The sequence below is a fragment of the Lynx rufus genome, unplaced genomic scaffold (genome assembly GCF_022079265.1).
Source record: "Lynx rufus isolate CCGP_SWC_20201006 ecotype Redwood Valley unplaced genomic scaffold, mLynRuf1.p SCAF_11, whole genome shotgun sequence".
In the NCBI taxonomy this organism is placed as follows: domain Eukaryota; kingdom Metazoa; phylum Chordata; class Mammalia; order Carnivora; family Felidae; genus Lynx; species Lynx rufus.
The window spans coordinates 31,145,722-31,163,956 of record NW_025814825.1 but is presented as its reverse complement, the minus strand read 5'-3'; the positions used below and the strand labels follow the sequence as shown (position 1 = coordinate 31,163,956).

Below are 18,235 nucleotides of genomic sequence, written 5' to 3'. Positions count from 1 at the left end.
GTAGTTAAGTCCCAGCCCAGGGCTCTCCCAGCCTGACTCCCCTTGTAGCACCATTTCCCCGACTCTTGGAATTCCTCAGCAGGCCTCACATCTCTCGTGTTTCTGGCCTGTCTCCTTGGGTGCCATTTTGCTGAGCACCTGTGGCGTCAAGGACGGACCTGCCCTCTCTCTACCTGCAGACCCCTGGGACTTTCAGCCCCTGACACCAAAGAAGGAAGAACTTGCCATGACTTGGCATGCTCCCCTCCAGGATGCCAGGCCCAGCCCTCTGTAGTGTGGCCTGGGCAGGCCACTTATGCCTGGACCAGCAGATGTCAGAGCAGCCATGCTGGGAAGGCTGCCTCACCTACTTCTTACTTTCTTTTGGACCCTCCCTCTTTTGGGCCGGGGACTAGTAAAAGACATGTCCTCCTTCACCAGCTGACCTGGACCCCTGCCTTCTGTCTCTTCCACCCTAGCCTGCGTCCCCACTATGCCTCTCTGACCTCTGGGAGCTGCTTGCATCCCACAATGCCTGCCCTGGGCCCTACCAGGGCCCAGCCTACCCAAGAACACAGGGGATGGGCTAGCTGGTGGGCTCCTAAGGGTGGGGCCTGCAAACAGCAAATGAGGAAGTTTATTGAGCCCATCGCTAAATTGCCTTTATTCTGCAGAATTGCTTTAGGGATGGCTAAGTAAATCGCTGTTTCCTTGATGGTGTGAAGAAAATGGGATGCATTCACCTAATGGGGAGCTAATGGCCTTTTAGCCAGGGGAAGAGAAAACTAATTAAAAATTATGGTATCTGTTAAAATGGAGCCCAGAGTGCCAGGGGGAATGGAAGGCCCCGGAAGCTTCCACTTCCCCTGTGGCCTTACCCCTCTCTGTGACCTGAGGGAGGACTCCTCTGTCCTTGCTCTTAACTGGGTAAGGCTGAGGAGGAGCCACCCCAGGGAACTCACAGCCTGCTGGTCCTCTGGGGAGCACTGCCTATCTGCCAGCTTCCTGTAACCTCCCGAAACCCTGAGGGACATGGCCTTGATATCCCATTTCGCAGGTGAGGAAGATGGGCCCCACATCATCTGTGGACTCCAGCCTATGGAGGAGATTTAGTGACTCCTCACCCCTAGTCCTACGCCTTTTGGCAAATGCCTTCTCTGAGCCAGTGGTGGTGGGGACCAGGGATGGGGCTGAGGAGGGCTCCTGGGAAGGGAAAGGAGCCCTGAGCCTGCTCGCCTACCAGTGACTCACCTGCTCGGGGCTCCAGCAGGGAGGGAAGTGGCATGGGAGGGAAGTGTGGCACTGTGCTCGAAACAGAAGATCATCTGGGTCGTGGCAGATTTCTTTGGCTGGACCATTGCTTTAGCTGATGTCTGGGAGTCTCATGGGTCTAGAGACAGCCACCAAGCATGGCCCTGTCATAGCCGGCCCCAGGAGAGGGGTGTGTGTGCTCTTATGTGGCAGAAAAGGGTCTCTGTGAGGGTGCAGCCTCTGCACCCACCCTCTGCCTGGGGACGCAGTACCTGACCGAAGCTACTGTGCTGAGGTGGGGGGCGGGGGGGTGTGGGGCTTCAGGAGGTGTGGATACAAGTGTGTCTCCATATCCAGGACGGGGCCCTCCTCCCCAGGGCTCCAGGGCACACTGGGAGGAGAAAGTGCCCAACCAGTACCCAGGAAAAGCACAGAGTTGGAGAGGCACTCCCCCACTCCCATAGTAGTGCTTCCTTCTGTCCTGTGGAAGTGGCTGCATTTCTGCTGCGGAACCATTTCCCCCTTCCTGTGGGTGTGTGTGGGGGGGTATGTTTCCTGTGTGAAGGCCGTGCTCTGGCTCCTGACCTTGGCAGCACTCAGCTCAGGTCCCCCATATCTTCTTCCTCCTCCTCATGTCCTCCTCCTCCTGTGGCCCTCCTCTTTCCTGTGTCTTCTTCCTCCCTGTGTCCTCCTCCTCCTCATGTCCTTCTCTCCACATCCTCCTCCTCCCCACATCCTCCTCCCCATGTCCTGCTCCCCATGTCCTCCTCTTCCCCATATCCTTTTCTCCATGCCTTCCTCCTCCCCCCATGTCTTCCTTCTCCTTCCTACAGACTCCTCCTCCTTCCTGTGTTTTCCTCCTCCTCCCCGTGTCCTCCTCCTCCCCACATGCTCCTCCCTGTGTCCTTTTCTCCATGCTCTCCTCCTCCTCCCCATGTCCTCCTCCTCCTTCTCACATCCTCCTCCTCCTTCTCACATCCTCCTTCTTCCCACATGCTCCTCCCCATGCCCTCTTCCTCCCTGTGTCCTCCTTCTTCTTGTGTCCTCCTCCCATCCATATCCTTCTCTCCATGCCCTCTTCCTCCCTGTGTCTTCCTCCTCCTCCCCGTGTCCTCCTCCTCCCCGTGTCCTCCTCCTCCCCACATGCTCCTCCCTGTGTCCTCCTCCTCCCTGTCCTTTTCTCCATGCCTTCCTCCTCCCAGTGTCTTCCTCCTCCTTCCTATATACTCCTTCCTGTGTCCTCCTCCTCTCCACATCCTCCTCTTCCCCACATCCTCCTCCCCATGTCCTCCTCCTCCTCCCCATGGCCTCCTCCTCCTTCTCACATCCTCCTTCTTCCCGTGTCCTCCTCCTCCTTCCTGAGTCCTCATGCTCCTCCCCATAACCTCCTCCTCCTCCTGCTGTCCTCTTTTTCCCCAGTGTCCTTCTCTCCATGTCCTCCTCCTCCCCATATCTTCCTCTTCCTCCCAGTGCCCTTCTCTCCATGTCTTCCTCCTCCTCCCCATGTCCTCCTTCTCCTGCCTGTGTTTTCCTCTTCCCCATTCCCTCTCCTTCCTCCTGGTGTCATCCTCTGCCTCATTTCTGCAGTTTCCCCTAGTGAGTGGTTTAATAGTAATAGTAATAGTGATCTACAGACACTCCCTGAGGGACCGCCTGCTGCCTAGAGAGCTTCTCCAGGGCTGGGGATGCCCCTGGGGAGACAACAGAAGGGCTCTTTGACCTCAGAGCTGTCACTGTGCAGGGAGGGACAGGCAGTAAAGGAAGCACTAAGCTGTCACTTACCCCAAAAGCATGTGTGTGATTTCAGAGGTGCTCAGCAGGAGCACCCTGCCCCCTGAAGGAGGGGGGGGGGGGCACTGGGCTGCCAGGCAGGCAAGTGACCCTCCCAGCTGTGGGCTGCAGTGTGGTTATGACAGCAGGGGATCATGCATCCCTGCTGGGCTCCCTCCTCTTCCCTGCTCCCTTTCCTCAGCTTCCCGTAGGCCTCTGAGGCCTTTCTTCCATGCTCTGTGGGTCGGGGTGCTTCAGCCCCTAGAAGGCTGTGGGGTCAGTATGACTCAGAGAGGGCACACCCAGGGTGGCCCTCTGGTGGCCTGGGGAGGGCGCTCCTGAGAGGCTTGAAGGGGTGGAAATGCCCGGGCCTCCCAGAGCCCACCTGACTTGCCCTTCCCAGCCCCAGAGTGGCAGTCCAGGCCTGGTGTTTGAGGGTTTAAGGGAGACTGTGACTTCTGAGGCAGGGCTCCACCTCACCTCAGAAGACCTTAGAAGACCCCTCTTTGGACCAACACTCCAAGATGCTTGGGAGCCCTGTAGACTGGGCCCTCCTGCCCTCCTGCCCTCCCTCCCCGCCTGATCCTCCTACCATCCACCTTTCCTGAGCTCTGGGACCAGATGAGGGCCTGGGCTCCCATCAAACTCAGACTTCACAGCTGTGTTTTTGTAGGGGCCCCTGGGACCTCCCTTTGTCCCTGAGGCTGGAGGCTATGAAGCCAGTGCACCCCTGCACTGTCCCCTCTGAGACTCTGGGCCAGGAGGGGGTGGGACAAGAGGAGGCAGCAGTGTGCCATTGTTTCCTCAGCTGGAGCTGATGCCCCTAGAAAATGCGGTTGTGGGGGTAGGTGACACTAACAGGACCTTGAGGGAGACAGTTTAGGCACCACCTGGGCCCCCAAGGAGAGCAGGTGGCCAGCCGCGAGCAAACACCTCTGTTTGCCTTTGCCTTATGAGTGGCTCCACAAAGTACAGCAGCCCGGGTACCGCTGCAGAGAGGTCACCTGTGCACTTGAATAGATGTGTGCCCACCTGGTGGACTGGCTAGTGCAAGTTGTCCATGACAATCAAAGCCGGGGGGTGGGGTGGGGTGGGGGAGGGCAAAGCTAGAGTTCTGTGTTGGGCAGGGCTCAGTTCTGGGCCCAACTCAGGGAAGGTGCCGGTACCCCCGTAGGCCTGGGTCCTAGGACCCCAGCCCTCTTCCCAAGTTCAGGTGCTGGCGGCTGTACCTCATGGCCATCTTGGGCCTTTGCTCCTATGTGACATGGGGTGCTGATGTCTGTGATCTGCAGGGCCCAGGGCTCCAGAAGTGCTTAGAGAGCAGTATGGCCTGGGGGGCCGGGGCGGGGGAGGGGGAGGGAACGCAAAGGTGTCGAAGCTCTGAGCCCTGCCCCAAGCACCAGCGAGATTGGAGAAAGGGTTCTGCTGCTAAAATAAGTTAGAAGGCCCCTGGCAAGGTAGTAGCCACCAAAGCTGGTTCCACTGTCCCATAGGTGGCTGTGTGATCACCAGAAAATTGCAGTGACTCTCACCCTTCCAGAAGGGGGAAAAGAAAAAAATGTGATTAATGGCCCCAAATCATTAATGACCTACAAAATCCTGGGGGAAATGTGCACTCTGTGTGCCAGGACCTGGGGGTGGGGTGTGTGAGGGTGTTGACCTGGACCTGTGCAGAGTGATGGGGCCATCCAAGAGTCTAGAGAGTTTGTTCCTTCAATTTCTCTTGCTGGTGAAACCAGCAAAGACACAGAAACAGTGAAATGGTTCAAGACAGAAGCTGGGGCTGCTCCTGGGTGGGTGCGGGTTTCTCCTTGCCTGCTCCCCCGTCCTGCCCTCCCAACACTGGCTGTGGGGCATCTTCTGCGTTCTGTCCTTTCCGGGGAGGAGAAAGGGTGGAGTCAGGGAGCAGGGCACCATTCCAGCAGCCACTTAGTGGGGTAGCCACCCTCCATCTCCTCACTTCTGGAGGCAGGGTTAACATGCACTTAGCCTTGTGGAGATGGGTGTTGCCACCAGAGGGATGACCCATGTCAGGTAGGCAGCCTGCAGGGTGGTCTCTGCAGGAGATTCATCCAGCAGGACCACAGACATGACTCCACAGAGCCTTGAAGGCTCTTGAGTGAGAACCCACTCGAAGATTCTCTGCTTCCCAGCCTCCCATCGACTCCTATCTTTGAGGGCAGGTGAGACTGCACTTGGTAACAGAAAGCCCCACAGCCTCAGTGATTCAACACAGTCAGTTTGTCTCCTACTAACGGTCCCTCCTGCTAGCCCCTCCGTGCCCAGCTGTGTGCTCAAGGAGGGGCACAGAGCCAGGCCTGGAGGGACCCGCAGCACTCTGCCCATGTTCCACAGGCTAGAACCCCATCACATGGCCCCTCTCTCCACAAGAGAGGCCCAGAGTACAAAGGAGGGCATGGCGGGTGGGAGGGCACACACTGGGGCACCTGCCTACACTCTCGGGGACCCCTGCTCCCGACACGGCATCCCTGCTCACAGACTCTTCCATGGCAGTTCTCCTGGTCAGCACAGCCAGGGCCTGTGTCCTGCCCAGCATCTGCCGGAGGGAAGTGTAGCAAATAATTACAATTTGCTTCTTTTTGGTGAGGTAAAATTCACATAACATGAAATCAACCATGTTAAGTGAGCAATGCAGTGGCATTCAGTACGTTCACAATGTTGCATAGGTATCACATCTATGTAGCTCGTAAACGGTCTCATCGAGGCAGAAGGAGACCCCAAACGCATTTAGGCACTGCCGTGTATCCCTGCAGCCCCCAGCCCATGGTAACCACTGCTCCGCATTCTGTCCCTATGGGTTTGTCCACTTCGGATATTTCACATAAATGGAACTTTGTATCCGGCGTCTTTCTCTGAGCATGATGTTTTCAAAGTGCACCCACATTGTAGCATGTATCAGTGCTTCATTTCTTTGTAAGGGTAATATTTCCTTGGATTGTAAATATCATGTTTATTTATCTGCTCATTTCCACCTTTTAGCTATTGTGAATAATGCTGCTGTGAATATTCACATACAAATACCTGTTTGAGTCCCTGGTTTCACTTCTCTTAGGTGTGTCCCTGGGAGTTAGAATTGCTGGGCCATATGGTAATTCTGTTTTATTTATTGAGGAATTGCCAAATTGTTTTCCATGGCAGCTACACCATTTTGCATGCCCACCAGAAGCGTGGGAGAGTTCCAATTTCACCACATCTTCAACAACGCTTGTTATTTTTTGGATTGTTCTGTTTTGTTTTGTGTTAACTATAGCCAGCATATTGGGTACGATGTGGTATCTCATTGTAGTTTTGATTTGCATTTTTCTAATGATTAGCAATGTTGAACATCCTTTTACGTGCTCATTAGCCATTTGTATCTTCTTTGAAGAAATCTCTAATCAGGTCCTTTGCCCATGTTTTAATTGGGTGGGGTGTCTTTTTGTTGTTGGGTTTACCTTGCTTCATCAAATCTCTACCAAGTTTTGCTAAGAAGCTGTTTTGTGTCATTGCATTTCATTGTGTCAGTGGCATTTCTGTTGGTATCTGAGCCCCAGATCCCTTTTGAGGAGGATGTGGGTTCATCTGATGTTCAAGGTGGGAGGCTGAGTCACCATAACCCCACTGAGACCCTGAGGACATTCTCGGAAATCCTGGACCTTGAGGCCACTTTAGGCTCGAATGCCCCAGAGGCAATGGAGTCACAACTTGTGTGTGTGATGCCCACGCCCAGAAATCACCTTGTGAAGGACCAGGGGAAGGAGTGGTGCCAGGAATCAGCAGCCCACCCAGCCCACCTGACAAGCCAGGACTCAGCAGCAGGGGAACCCTGGGCTGCCCTGTCTTGCTAAACCTCAATCCTGACTAAAAATAACCAGGCAGATCCGGTGTAAGTTGATTACCGTAATTGTAGCTCTGTGATGTCATGCTGCCAGTCCCTTGAAGCCATTTTCCTGGGACAGCAGTGTGTACCGAGGCATTGCTCAGCCTTGCAGGAGGGCTGGGCAGTGGCATGGGCATCACAAGGCCTTGACTGAAGAGTGGCTGGAAGGCTTTGTGGGCCCCAGGCAGATCTGATTCCAGACTGGGGAACCAGGAATGCAGAGAGAGAACAGAGGAGAACCGGCTTCAGTCAGCAGGTGCTCTATGCCTGGTCTGTCCCAGCCGTGCTTCCAAAGAGGAGTTCCTGTCCCAGTTCACAGCTGGGAACAGACCCAGAGAGGCAATATGCCAAGCCGGTCACACAACGAGGCAGTCAAGGAGCGTGGGCTTGGGCCCGGCTCTGCCCTTGTCTTTCTGCTTCCTTGTGCTGCACTAAAATCTCTCCTTTGGATCTAGGCCCATGTCTTTTTGCCTTACCATTGGTGGCCTAGGGAGATACCTGTGATCCTAATCCTATTCCATCCCATATCCCACTCCCCTCCCAGAGGCCACCTAGGTCAAAGCCCATCCCAATTTCTAATATGCCCACCATCCTGCCTCCTGGTCCCGGGTCAGGAAGTTCATTCAGTGAATGCTTCTGCACCGACATCACATAGACTCACAGGAGAATCAGAATTTAAAGGAGCCTTAGCATCGGATGCAACCTTATCATTTTATAGATGGGGAAACTGAGGCCCAGAGGGAGCCATGAGTTGTCACACGTGAGAGGCATCAACTGAGGACTTGCCTGCCATGACCCCTTCTCCATACAGCCTTTCCAGCCCTGCAGTTAGGCTCCTTTTTACTCTTGAAGTTGAGGCCTTTGAGGTCTGGTGCTCCAGTGGGCTTGATAACAACAGCCAAATGCAGGTGCATGTGCCCCAGCCCTAGGCTTGTCTGGCCCCAGGTCCATGCTGTGCTGGAACCTGCCTCTCTCAGAGGCTTACCCTCCCAGCAGAGCAGACCCTTAGGCCTGCTTTGAAACCCCACATCCCCAGAGAGAACCCAGCTTTTTCATCGTGGTGGCCTTGCCCCAGGGTCCTGCCTGCTGCTCACTCTGACTGCACCTGCCCTTTCTTACAGCAGGAGTAGGGAGAAGAGGGGGCAGCCCAAAGCCACAGGGAGGGACTGAGGGGGGGCTACCAGTGGGAGCACTGTGACATCCCAAGCCTGCCCCACGTAGGAGGGAGTGCGTGCTGGGGGCAGGAGGGCAAACCTGTTCGCTCAGCCCTTGAGGAAAGGGGCTTCCTTTGAGAGGGCCCTTGGTGTTCCTCTCAGACCTAACAAAGAAGCACGTCCAGACCACAGGATGGCCTTCCGGCCCCCCACTCAGCTGCAGCAGTCCCAGTAGGCCCTGCTCTGACGGACAGGCTGCTGCTGGCTCAAGGAGGTGCCTTTGTCCCAGCCACTCTGTGTAAGTGCTACCTTCCTAGGAACTGCCCCGACCCCTCCCCTCAGGAGGTACAAGTCATGGATCACTGGCCACTTGCAGAAGCCGGACTTTGCTGGTTCCACCTTTTCAAGTATTTGGTGATAATAGGACCCAATGGGGATGGAGGGCAGGATCCCGTAAAAGTCACTTCTGGTCCAGCAGAGATAGACATGTCAGGCCCCTGGCATCGGTGGGCCCCTGCCACGTCCTGCCTGTGCATTCAGCAACCATCGCTGTGTCTGTCCCTGTCAGGCAGATAACTGCCTGAGCAGACTCCCACCCAGTCACACTTTCCTGGGCCTTCATCCCATTTCATTGAAATGTTAACACATTTATACCAGGAAACCTCTAGGGGCACCTGCTTTTTAGAAGAGGTAAGGGAGGCATGGATCGTTATTTATGAGGGCATCATCGGTCTGGTCTGTAAGCAGGTGGGTGGGTGGTGCAGAGTCCCAGGTCTCAGCGCCCTGGCTTCTCTGCGCGTGTGTGCATGGCCGTCACTGAGCAAAAGAGCTTGGTGGCCATGCATACCACCCTACGCAGGACCCTAGCTTCAGTCCTGGCTCACTGTCTGCGTGGCCTTGGGCAAGGTACTTAGCCTCTCTCTGCCTCGGTTTCCTCCTCTGCAAAGACAGGGATCATAATCATCCTGCTTCTGGCAGTTGTGTTAATTCAGTGGGACAATGCATGTGAAATACTTCAGAACAGAGACTCTCACAAGGAGTGCTCCATAGAAGTCTTGCTGGTTAATGTTGCACAAGAAGAGTGCTGCATGGGGCTGGGGGGGGGGGTGGACAAAAATGGACAGGACCATCTCTGTTCAGGGATCTCAAGATAGGTGGCATAACAGGTTTGTTTAAGTCTGAGTCACAGTGCCCTGCTGGGTACACGAGGGACAGCTCCCCAGGCGGAGGCACCAGGGTCAAAGCCGGTAATGTCCTGGCCAGTCACCCCCAGGCCAGAGCTAGCACCCCCGAAGTCAGTTGGGACCTTGCAGAGGACCTTGAGAGTCCTGGAGCCAAGTGGGCCTGGTGACCCCCACACAGTCATCAGCAGGCCACTTGGGTGGCCAATCTTGTTCCAGCCAGGCCTTGCCCTGGGTAAGAAATTAATTGTAACCTAATTGGCAGTTTCCTTTGCATAGAAGCCGGAAGGAGCTGCCAGTGAGGCTGGTGATTAACTCAGCAGCAGCTGGGAAATCACATTTGGGCAGGAGCATCCATCATCTCAGTGAGGCCACTGCAGCTGGCCTGGATGGGTGTGGAAGTGTGGGTGGTGGCTGCGGGTGCATGTAGGGTGCAGCCTGGGGCCCGGGCCCCTCGGAGCAGAAGGCTGGGGCCTGTGTGCAGAGAGTAAGCCTGGACCGCTGGCTCCCATGCTGCCTGGGCTGTAGACCTCAGTCATTGACCTCACTTTCCCAAACCTCAACCTCAACCATGCAGAGACCCCCTTCCCCACTCTTGGCAGAGGGCTACATGGATGACGTGGGCCGTGTCAGGAGACCTGGGCCCCGATGGCACTTCCGTGAGTGTGAGAGGTGAACCGCAGCTTCTGTTTCCCATCATTGAATGGGGGTGGGTGGGTGGCCGAGTGATGTCCCTAGACTACAGCAAGAGCTTAGGCGAGGGGTGCGAGGAAGAGCTTTTCACAAAGGTAGAGGGGTGTGCCTGTGTGTGCAGAGTGGTATCTCTGAGGCAAGGGCTGGCCCCCAGCTCTCTCTTCCTCCATCCAACTGCTCTCCCAAGATGCCGGCCACCTTTCCCAGCCAGGGCCCAAGAGGACAGGTATGTGGGGAGAACACCGCACCCCACGTTGGGTCTCCTGCCCTTCTCTACCGTGAACCACACGGTGAGGGCTTAGGCTGCAGGGATGATGTGGACCTCGAGAGCTGAGCTGGTGCGAAGTCCCTGGCCAGACAGGCAGGCAGGAGCCCTGGGCGTTGTGCTAGACAGAACCTTTGGGAACATCGAGAGCCCCAGAGCGCATTATTGAAAGCTCAGGCATCCACTGTGTGTGCCAGGATCCCCATTCGTTCCTCTCTGTGTGCCGGGCCTACCCAGCTTGCCCTTGCTGTATGCCCAGGCACCCCCAGGAAGGCCACTCAGCCTTGTGGCCATAGTGGCATAGGCTGCCTCCCGAGGGCTGCTGGCAGCATTTTGGGAAGAAGGAATGGAAGACTGAAACTGAAGTTGCACTGCCGTGATGTGACTAATGCCCTCATTGGGCACCAGGGAAGTAGCTAGCCCTCCTTCAGTTCCTTCTTAAAAATAATTAAGATGATAAATTGTAGGGGTGCCTGGGTTTCTGTCAGTTAGGCATCCAACTTTGGCTCAGGTCACGATCTCACAGTTCATGGGTTCAAGCCCCACGTTGGGCCCTGTGTTGACAGCTCAGAGCCCAGAGCCTGCTTTGGATTCTCTCTCTCTCTCTCTCTCTCCCTCTCTCTCAAAAATAAACATTGAAAAAACAATTTTTTTAAGATGGTAAATTTTATGTGTATTCTACCGTGATTAATTTTAAAAACTGGGATTCCCTTTGTGTGCCTCCCCAGATTTGTTCTTTATAAATTTGATTTGCAATTTGATCCGTACTTTTTTCCTAAAAGCTGAATGACATCACAGTCCCTTGTAAAAAAGCAGGGCCTCCAGCTGAGACAAAGCACAGTGATTGCAGGGTGACCCTGCCTGTGCACGCACACTTGTGTGCATGTGTGTGTGTGAGTGAGCACACACATCCTGGCCAACACCTACAGTTGGCAGTGCTCCTCAGTCACCAGTAAGTCATTTGCTGAGCTGGGATCAGAGGTTTTGTTCTCAGCCTGGTGGCTGTTGGCTCAGCACCCACCACCGGCCTCACCAAGATGGCCAGTGCACCAGAGGGCCCTCCGCGTCCCTCGTGTGTCTTGTGCATATGACTCTCTCTGGCTCATCCTGCTGCTGACTGTCCCCCTGTGGCTCCCAGGGCCCATCAGACCAAGCCAGAGTATCCTAGCCCCACCTCCTCTCCCATCCCAAATTTGGACTATTTCCCAAAAACACCCAGCATCCCCTCCCCCATGAAACCATGTGTTTATTGGTTTGTTCCTTCCTTGTTGCATTCATTGGTTCACTCATTAGTCTGTTCTTTCAGCTCAGATGTGGTGAGTTGGCTGATCCGACTGGAAGGTGGGTGCCCAGGAGAGTGGGGAGGAGGTGAGTTGGGGCCTCACCCCTGGTGAGGAGCTGTGTTCTATTCTGCAAGCAGCGGACAGTTAATACAGGGCGTCAGGCGGAGGGTGACATGAGCCGACTCACCCTGGTTGCTCTGTACAAGTGGCCTGTGGGGTTGAGAGCGGGCGCAGGAAAGCCACTTGAGCATTATGGCAGTGTCATCCAGGTGAGAGAGGTGTGGGAGCATGCGACTTCGATTGGGGATGCCAGAGGGCGGTCTGTGGGCTGGTGGAAGGGGTGGAAGTCAGACAGGCTCCAGGTGAGCCTGAGGTGTGTGTTGTGAGCAGTGAGGTAGGAGGTGCCCTGGCTGGGGTGGAAAGATGGCAGCAGGCTGGCGGGCGGTAGGTGGGGGGGAGGTCTGTGTCCTCCTCTAAGTGTACTGAGATGTGAGAGGGGCTGGAGCAAGACGGCGGAGATTTGCACCTGGCACCGAGGAGGAGGTCAGTCAGGGCGTGTGAACATGGCAGTTGTCAGCACAAGACTCATGAACCTGGCCACAAATGCTGTGGGACTGACTGCCGTTTGCTAGCAGAGAACAGGGAGAGAGAACGAGGAGCTTCCGACACCCAGAGGGGTGGCGAGGGGGAGGAAACCAGCGCAGGAGGTTGGCCACCTGGCTTATTGTAGTGCAACTGGAGAGAACACCAGATAGGAGCCAGAGAGAAGAGGGAATACTAAGGAGTGACAAGTAGAATGAGGATAGAGTTCTCAGCAGCAGCAACAAAGGCAAAAGAAAAAAAAAGTCCTCCGAAGGACTGAGAGAAAATAACTGTCCTACAGAATCCTCTACACAGCAGAAGTACCTTCCATGAATGAGGCGGAAGGTTTAAAAAAAAAAAAAAAGTTTTTTTTAAGGCAAGAGAAACCCAAGACCCAGGTTCATGTTCGAAGTGAGTGGGATGAAGTGGAAGGTGGGGACCGGGGAGGGGCAGGAACATTGCGAAGCATCCAGTAAGGTTGGCCTTGGGCTCGGGGCGGTGGTGGTTGGCCCGGGGCGGGGGTTATATTTACTTGCAGTGTAAATGTTCTGTATGACGTATTTGTGTATATCAAATATACAATTAGAATAAAGAGAGAATGTGAATGTGATAGAGGAGGGGCCGTGGTGTGGACAGGCCACATCCTGAGAGGGTGACAGTGCCAAGCATGGGTCTTGGGGGCTAGAGAGACCCCCTCCAGGGACAGCTGGCCTGCAGGGGAGGGGCTGCCCCTGGGGAGAAGTCAGTGAGGTCTGTTTCCCATTCCCAGCAAAGATGATGGCATTAGGAAATCGTCTGTTAAGGAGATTCTGCTGGGTTATAATAAAACTGTCATCTACACGATCTGGCGCTCATCAAGGGCAGGAGCCAGGGCTGTGTAGAGAGTGGATTCTGCAGGAAGGGCCTGCCCTGCACACAGTGCTAACCCTGCCCAGGTCTTGGACCAAACCGTTTCACTCTTTTTTTCTTTCTTAGGAGCCCTGAGTTCCAACTTTCATGTTGCAGTGCAGCACATTTTTAGTTGTTGGGGGCTCTCTGCACTTCTCTGGTAGGGTGAGCGTGTGCCATGGGGAGTGTGACTCACCAGTGCTCATAGCAGCCAGGAGGACAGGCCCCGAGATGGGGTGAGAGACCAAGGGCACCCGGCCAGGAAGTGCCTGCCCAGATACAGACTGGCATGGCCAGAGGGCGGCACAACCACCACAGAGGGTGGCACCGAAATCTGAGGCACCTCGGGTGAGCTGTGTGTGGCCGTGATGGCCAGGGCTGGCCAGGGCCATGGAGAGCTGGCGAAGGTGAGCCCACAGTCAGGACCGGGCTATACCACACTACCCTAAGTGAGCCACAGGACGTGTGCGTGAATATGTAACCGTGTGTGTGTGAGAGAATGAGTGTGTGCATGAGAGATGTGTGTATGAGTGCAGGCTCACCGAGGATTCAGCACTCACACAGCAGTTGGAACAGGAGAGGTGAACATAACTTATTAATCTGTGTTGAGAGGACAACAATGGGCATAGGAGAGCTCTGTGGGCTACCTCAGGCTGAGGGCACCCAGGGAAGGACCCTGCTCCCTGGCCGGGGGTCAGAGCCTGCTGGCGGAGCTGGACAGCAGCCCACTGCTCATGGGGAAGTTGGCTGAGTTGCTTGGGCCGGGACTGGCCTGCAGCTTCGAGCTGGCTGGAGACAATCTTCCAAGGCACAGGGGAGCCAAGGCTGTGGACGGGTGGGAGCCAGTCCCTTTCAGGGCCAGGCAGGGTGGGAGCCGATGGGGTCTCTTTGAACATGAGCAGTGACTTCAGCCTTGGGCAGGTGTGCCATGAGCAGTGTGGGAGGGACCCACCTGTGCTGTGTGAGGAAAGGTCAGCTCCTCACCCCTCAGTGTGGTGCCTTGGAACAGGGGCAGCCTGGGCAACCAGACCCACTGTGCAAGGAGGTGCCACCAGAGGGTGATGCTGGCCAACTCTGTCCAGACAGAAATGTTAGACTAGGTGCGGGGGGAGGATTCTGACACCCTGTGGCATTCACAGGTGAGAGGGATGGGTACAGAAGGCTTTGCAAGTTCTGTGTCGACCTGTCCAAAGTGCCAGGTTTGGTCCTCACTGGAGGCCACTCTGAGCCCATAGGCCAGACAGCCCTTCCTGGCAGAAAGTTGCCAGCAGCAAGCCTCTTGGTGGGCTCAGTGTCTGCCTTTATCCCGACTCCCGCTGCCACTTCGTTAGCCCTTGTACCAAATCCCGAGTCTCAGGACCTCCAGCCGAGTGACCTTGGTAAGGCTTCCCACCTCCCAGCTTCAGTGTTCCGAAGTAGATCGCACAGCCCTGTGGAAGTAGACACCAGTGGCCCGTCTCAGGCTCTCCTCATTCACCTGCCAGGATTGGCTACATCATTTGTGGGGCCCCGTGTAGAATGAAGGTGGGGACCCCTCGTTCTAGAATTGTGAAGAATTTCAAAACCGTGACATCAGAGCATTAAACCAAGTGTGGGGCCCTTTGGGACTGCCTAGGCTATACCCCCCTGAGGCCGGCCCTGCACCCACCTCCTCAGTTCCCTGCCTTGGACCATGTGTTTTTCCATCTAGAAGTGTCTGTGACACTGAGGAGCATTAAGGGAGCCATGCCCTGCGTCAGAGACCACTTGGGAGGTATTTTAAGTGCATTTAAATCTGTTTCTGCTTACAATCATCGCCCAACCCACAAATCCCTTCTGGCAGCAATAGATTGGGCCCCACACGGATCCCGTAGGGCTGGGCTCTGTGAGATGAGAGTAGGCAGGCCCCATTTTCTCCCGTACATGTGGACTGTGTGGCAGTGACCAGCCTGGAGGAGGGGTGGGAGAGGGCTCTGGGAGCTCGGGCTGTGCTGCCTCCCAGCCCCTGTACCACTGGAAGTATGTGCAGTCAGGGAGGCCCCCTCCCCCCGCCGCCCACAGGGTTCTGGAGCTGCTCCCACGTACCTGCGAGGTGGAGTGCTCTGGGTAGAGTAGCTCCCCCAGCAAGACCTGACAAGACCTTCTGCAGCCTCAGGGGTTACCACCCCCAAGAGGCCCTCCCCACAGTGACTCCAAGAACAGCCAGGTTCTACTGGCTTCTACCCTGCTGACCAGGGCCAGGAGTGTGGGTGCTGAGAGAATGTCCAGCAGCTGCTGTATTGAGTCTCATGACGTAAGCTCAGTTGACATGCAGCGGCCCCTCACTGGTACTCTGGAGGCCAGAACGCACACCCCACCTCTCCAGGGAGGGGTCGTGCACCCTAAAGAAAGCTGGTGGCCTGGTGGGCTCTGGAAGACACAGGCTGCCCTGGTCTGTGTCTATGGCCAATCCTGTAGACCCAGCAGTGTTCCCTGGGGGGAGCCCTGGGCGCTCAGGCTCAAGGGCATCATCTCAGAGCATTAGCGGTTAGCGTGTGCCCTTCTGCCACGGCGTTGAGGAGGTCGGCAGCGCTTATCTGGGCTGAGCCCCCTCTTTACCTGGTGTTGGTGTCACAAGCCCAGACTGCCCCTGGCCACCACCCTGTGAGGCCCCTGGGAGTTACAGTCTCCTCTCCTTTCTGTGCCCGGAAGTGCCGAGCTGCCCAGAGACATGGTCTATCATCAGGGTCCACTTCCCCTCTTGAGCTGGTGTTCCTGACTTGCAGTGAGCCCTAGCACCACTGAGGGCTTTGTCGGGGAGCAAAGCCTGTCCCAGCAGGCAGGGCCCCCTGGGTGGGGGGGGGGGCAGGCCTGGTCAGCTGGGGAGCAAGAGCATGGCAGCTGTGGGGGCCCCCGGAAGCTGAGTGGGCTGGTGAAGGATGTGCCTCTCTGAAAGACGGCTTTACGAATTCCAGTTTCTTTCTGTCTGTGCGTGTGCCCTTAAGCAAACAAATGACTTTCCTTCTTTCCGCCTCAGTGTCTGTGTTTGCAAAGCAGTGGTCCTGACAGTGCCTCTGTCTGGGGCTGTGGAGAGGATGGAAGGTCAGTGGGTATGCGTGGGGAATTGCCTCCCAGAGCCATCCAGTGCTCTCCCCACACTCCACCTTTGAGAGGCAGCGGGAGGCTGCAGGGGGCCGGCGCCTTCAGAGAATGTCATGGGGGCAGGACACGGTCAGGGGGAAGGGGGAGTCGTTCTTTCTGTCCATGGGGCCGTGAGCATCACTTGCCTCGCCCCCACCTCAGCCCCTCCCCCAGGGCTCTTGCTGGATGCTCTGACTTGGAACCTTCATGGAATGTTGGAGGATAAGGAAGCTTGGCTGCTGCTCATGATTCAGGCCCTTGTCATGGAGCAGCCATGCTGTGCCCGGCTCTGATCCCCCTTCTGAGCCTGCCTTCCGGGACGTGGCCATGCTGGCGCTGGGGCAGGATGCTGCCATGGGTTGGGAGCCCCCATAATGCCAGATTCCTGTGGAGGGAGGCCGGATGGCCCCGCAAGGGAAAGCAGGCCAGGGGTTCCCCTGCCAGGTAGCACAGAGGGGGCTCCTGCACGCTCCTAGTGGGAGGTGGCCGCCAACCCCCATTGGGAACTCCTCCACCACTGTCCCCTCCCCGTGGGTGAGGAGACACCCACAGGGAGCTTTCCTGTCTTTGCGTCATGACTTGAGTGGTTGCTAGGGTCCTCTTTGGGCCCCCACACTGTGGGGAGAGTGAGCGCCCCTTCTGGGAAACACAAGCCTCTGGAGTGAATCCCAGCTGTGCGGGGACCCTCGGAGGACCTGACAGCCATGGCCCATCACTCAGCTCAGCTCTCTGCTGGTACCATGAGTTGACCCTTCAGCAGGAGCAGCAAGAGGCCAGTTTTGTGGCCCTTTGGGGCCAACACAGCCCTCTGAGCTGCCCTCCTGTCCCTGCTGGCATCAGCGGCTAAATCCCAAGGAGGTCAGCCCTGAGTGCCTCTGAGAACCTGTGTCCTCCCGGACCATGCTCTCTGCCAGCGAGACCGCAGGGTGGGGGGAGTGTGGTCTCAGCACTCCCTCCCCAGAATTCCCCAGTGTGGCTTCTTCATGGTACTCCACTAGCTGTCTCCCCCTTGAATGGCAGCCCATGTGGCACTCTGGAGCGGATCCTTCCCCTGGGAAACTTCAGCTCAGAGCAAAAGGCGGGCTCCTTGGAGGTCCTAGCCTGCTCCTCCTGCCTGAACTTCACCCACAGGGACTGAGTAATTCTAGGTCCCACCCCAGGGACACCTCTCCTGGAGAGGGGCTTTCCAAAGGTCTGAAAGACCACATTATGGGTGTTGTCTTCATCCCCCAACCCCCACCCCCACGTCCCCCCATCACGGTGTTTAGTGTGGGGTGTGCAGGGCCAGGCCTTCGGCTCTGACGAAACCATCTCTCTCGCCCTCCTCCCCCCTTTCCTGTTACCCCCTTCTCTCTCTCCTTCTCTCCCCCTCTCCCACCCCTTCCCTCTTGCTCCTTCCCAGCCCAGGCCTGTCTGACATGGCAGCACCCACACTGGAGCAGGCAGGGCCAAGGGTCTCCTCTGCTGGTGCAGACTGGCCTGGCTGCTCACCCCGGCAGCTGCGAAAAAAGTGGGGTCTGGGTGGAAGCAAGCTGATTGAAAGGAGAAGTTGGCGGGGCACCTGGGTGCCTCAGTCGGCTAAGCATCTGACTTCGGCTCAGGTCACGATCTCATGGTTAGAGCCCTGCATCGCATCGTATTGGGCTCTCTCCTGTCAGCACGGAGCCCGCTTCGGATCCTCTGTCTCTCCCCACCCAAAATAAATAAACATTTAAAAAAGAGAGAGAGAAAGAAATTGGCTACAAGTGCATGAATAGTCCTAAAGTTTGCGTTGTGTGCTGGGTAGTTCCTATGCATTATATTTTCAGGACTTTTGTGGTTTTTAAGCATCGTTTGCCTATTTATCCACCTCCTTGAGAATTCTTACTATTTTGGGGCGCCTGGGTGGCTCAGTTGGTTGAGCGTCCGACTTCAGCTCAGGTCATGATCTCACGGTCTGTGAGTTCCAGTCCCACGTCGGGCTCTGTGTTGACAGCTCAGAGCCTAGAGCCTGGAGCCTGCTTCCGATTCTGTGTCTCCCTCTCTCTCTGCCCCTCCCCCACTCGCACTCTGTCTCTCTCTCTCTCTCAAAAATAAAATAAAAACATAAAAAAAAGTAAAAAAAAAGAAAATTCTTACTATTTTAAAAAACTTTTTATTATGAAAGATGTTGAACACACACAAAGTCAGCAGAGGAGTGAGCTCCTACGTGGGCTTACCCAGTGAGGCCA

General features: G+C 56.0%; 1 protein-coding gene across 1 annotated transcript in view; it reads left to right on the top strand.

The window, feature by feature from the left end:
- The first annotated feature begins 13,294 nt into the window (after nt 1-13,294).
- RET (ret proto-oncogene) overlaps nt 13,295-18,235 on the top strand; it is a 38,293-nt gene continuing 33,352 nt past the window's right edge. Inside the window, exons 1-3 of the mRNA XM_047072165.1 lie at nt 13,295-13,333; nt 13,625-13,761; nt 16,298-16,383. Coding sequence (XP_046928121.1) covers nt 13,295-13,333; nt 13,625-13,761; nt 16,298-16,383 — 262 coding nt within the window. The remainder of the gene's footprint in view (nt 13,334-13,624; nt 13,762-16,297; nt 16,384-18,235) is intronic.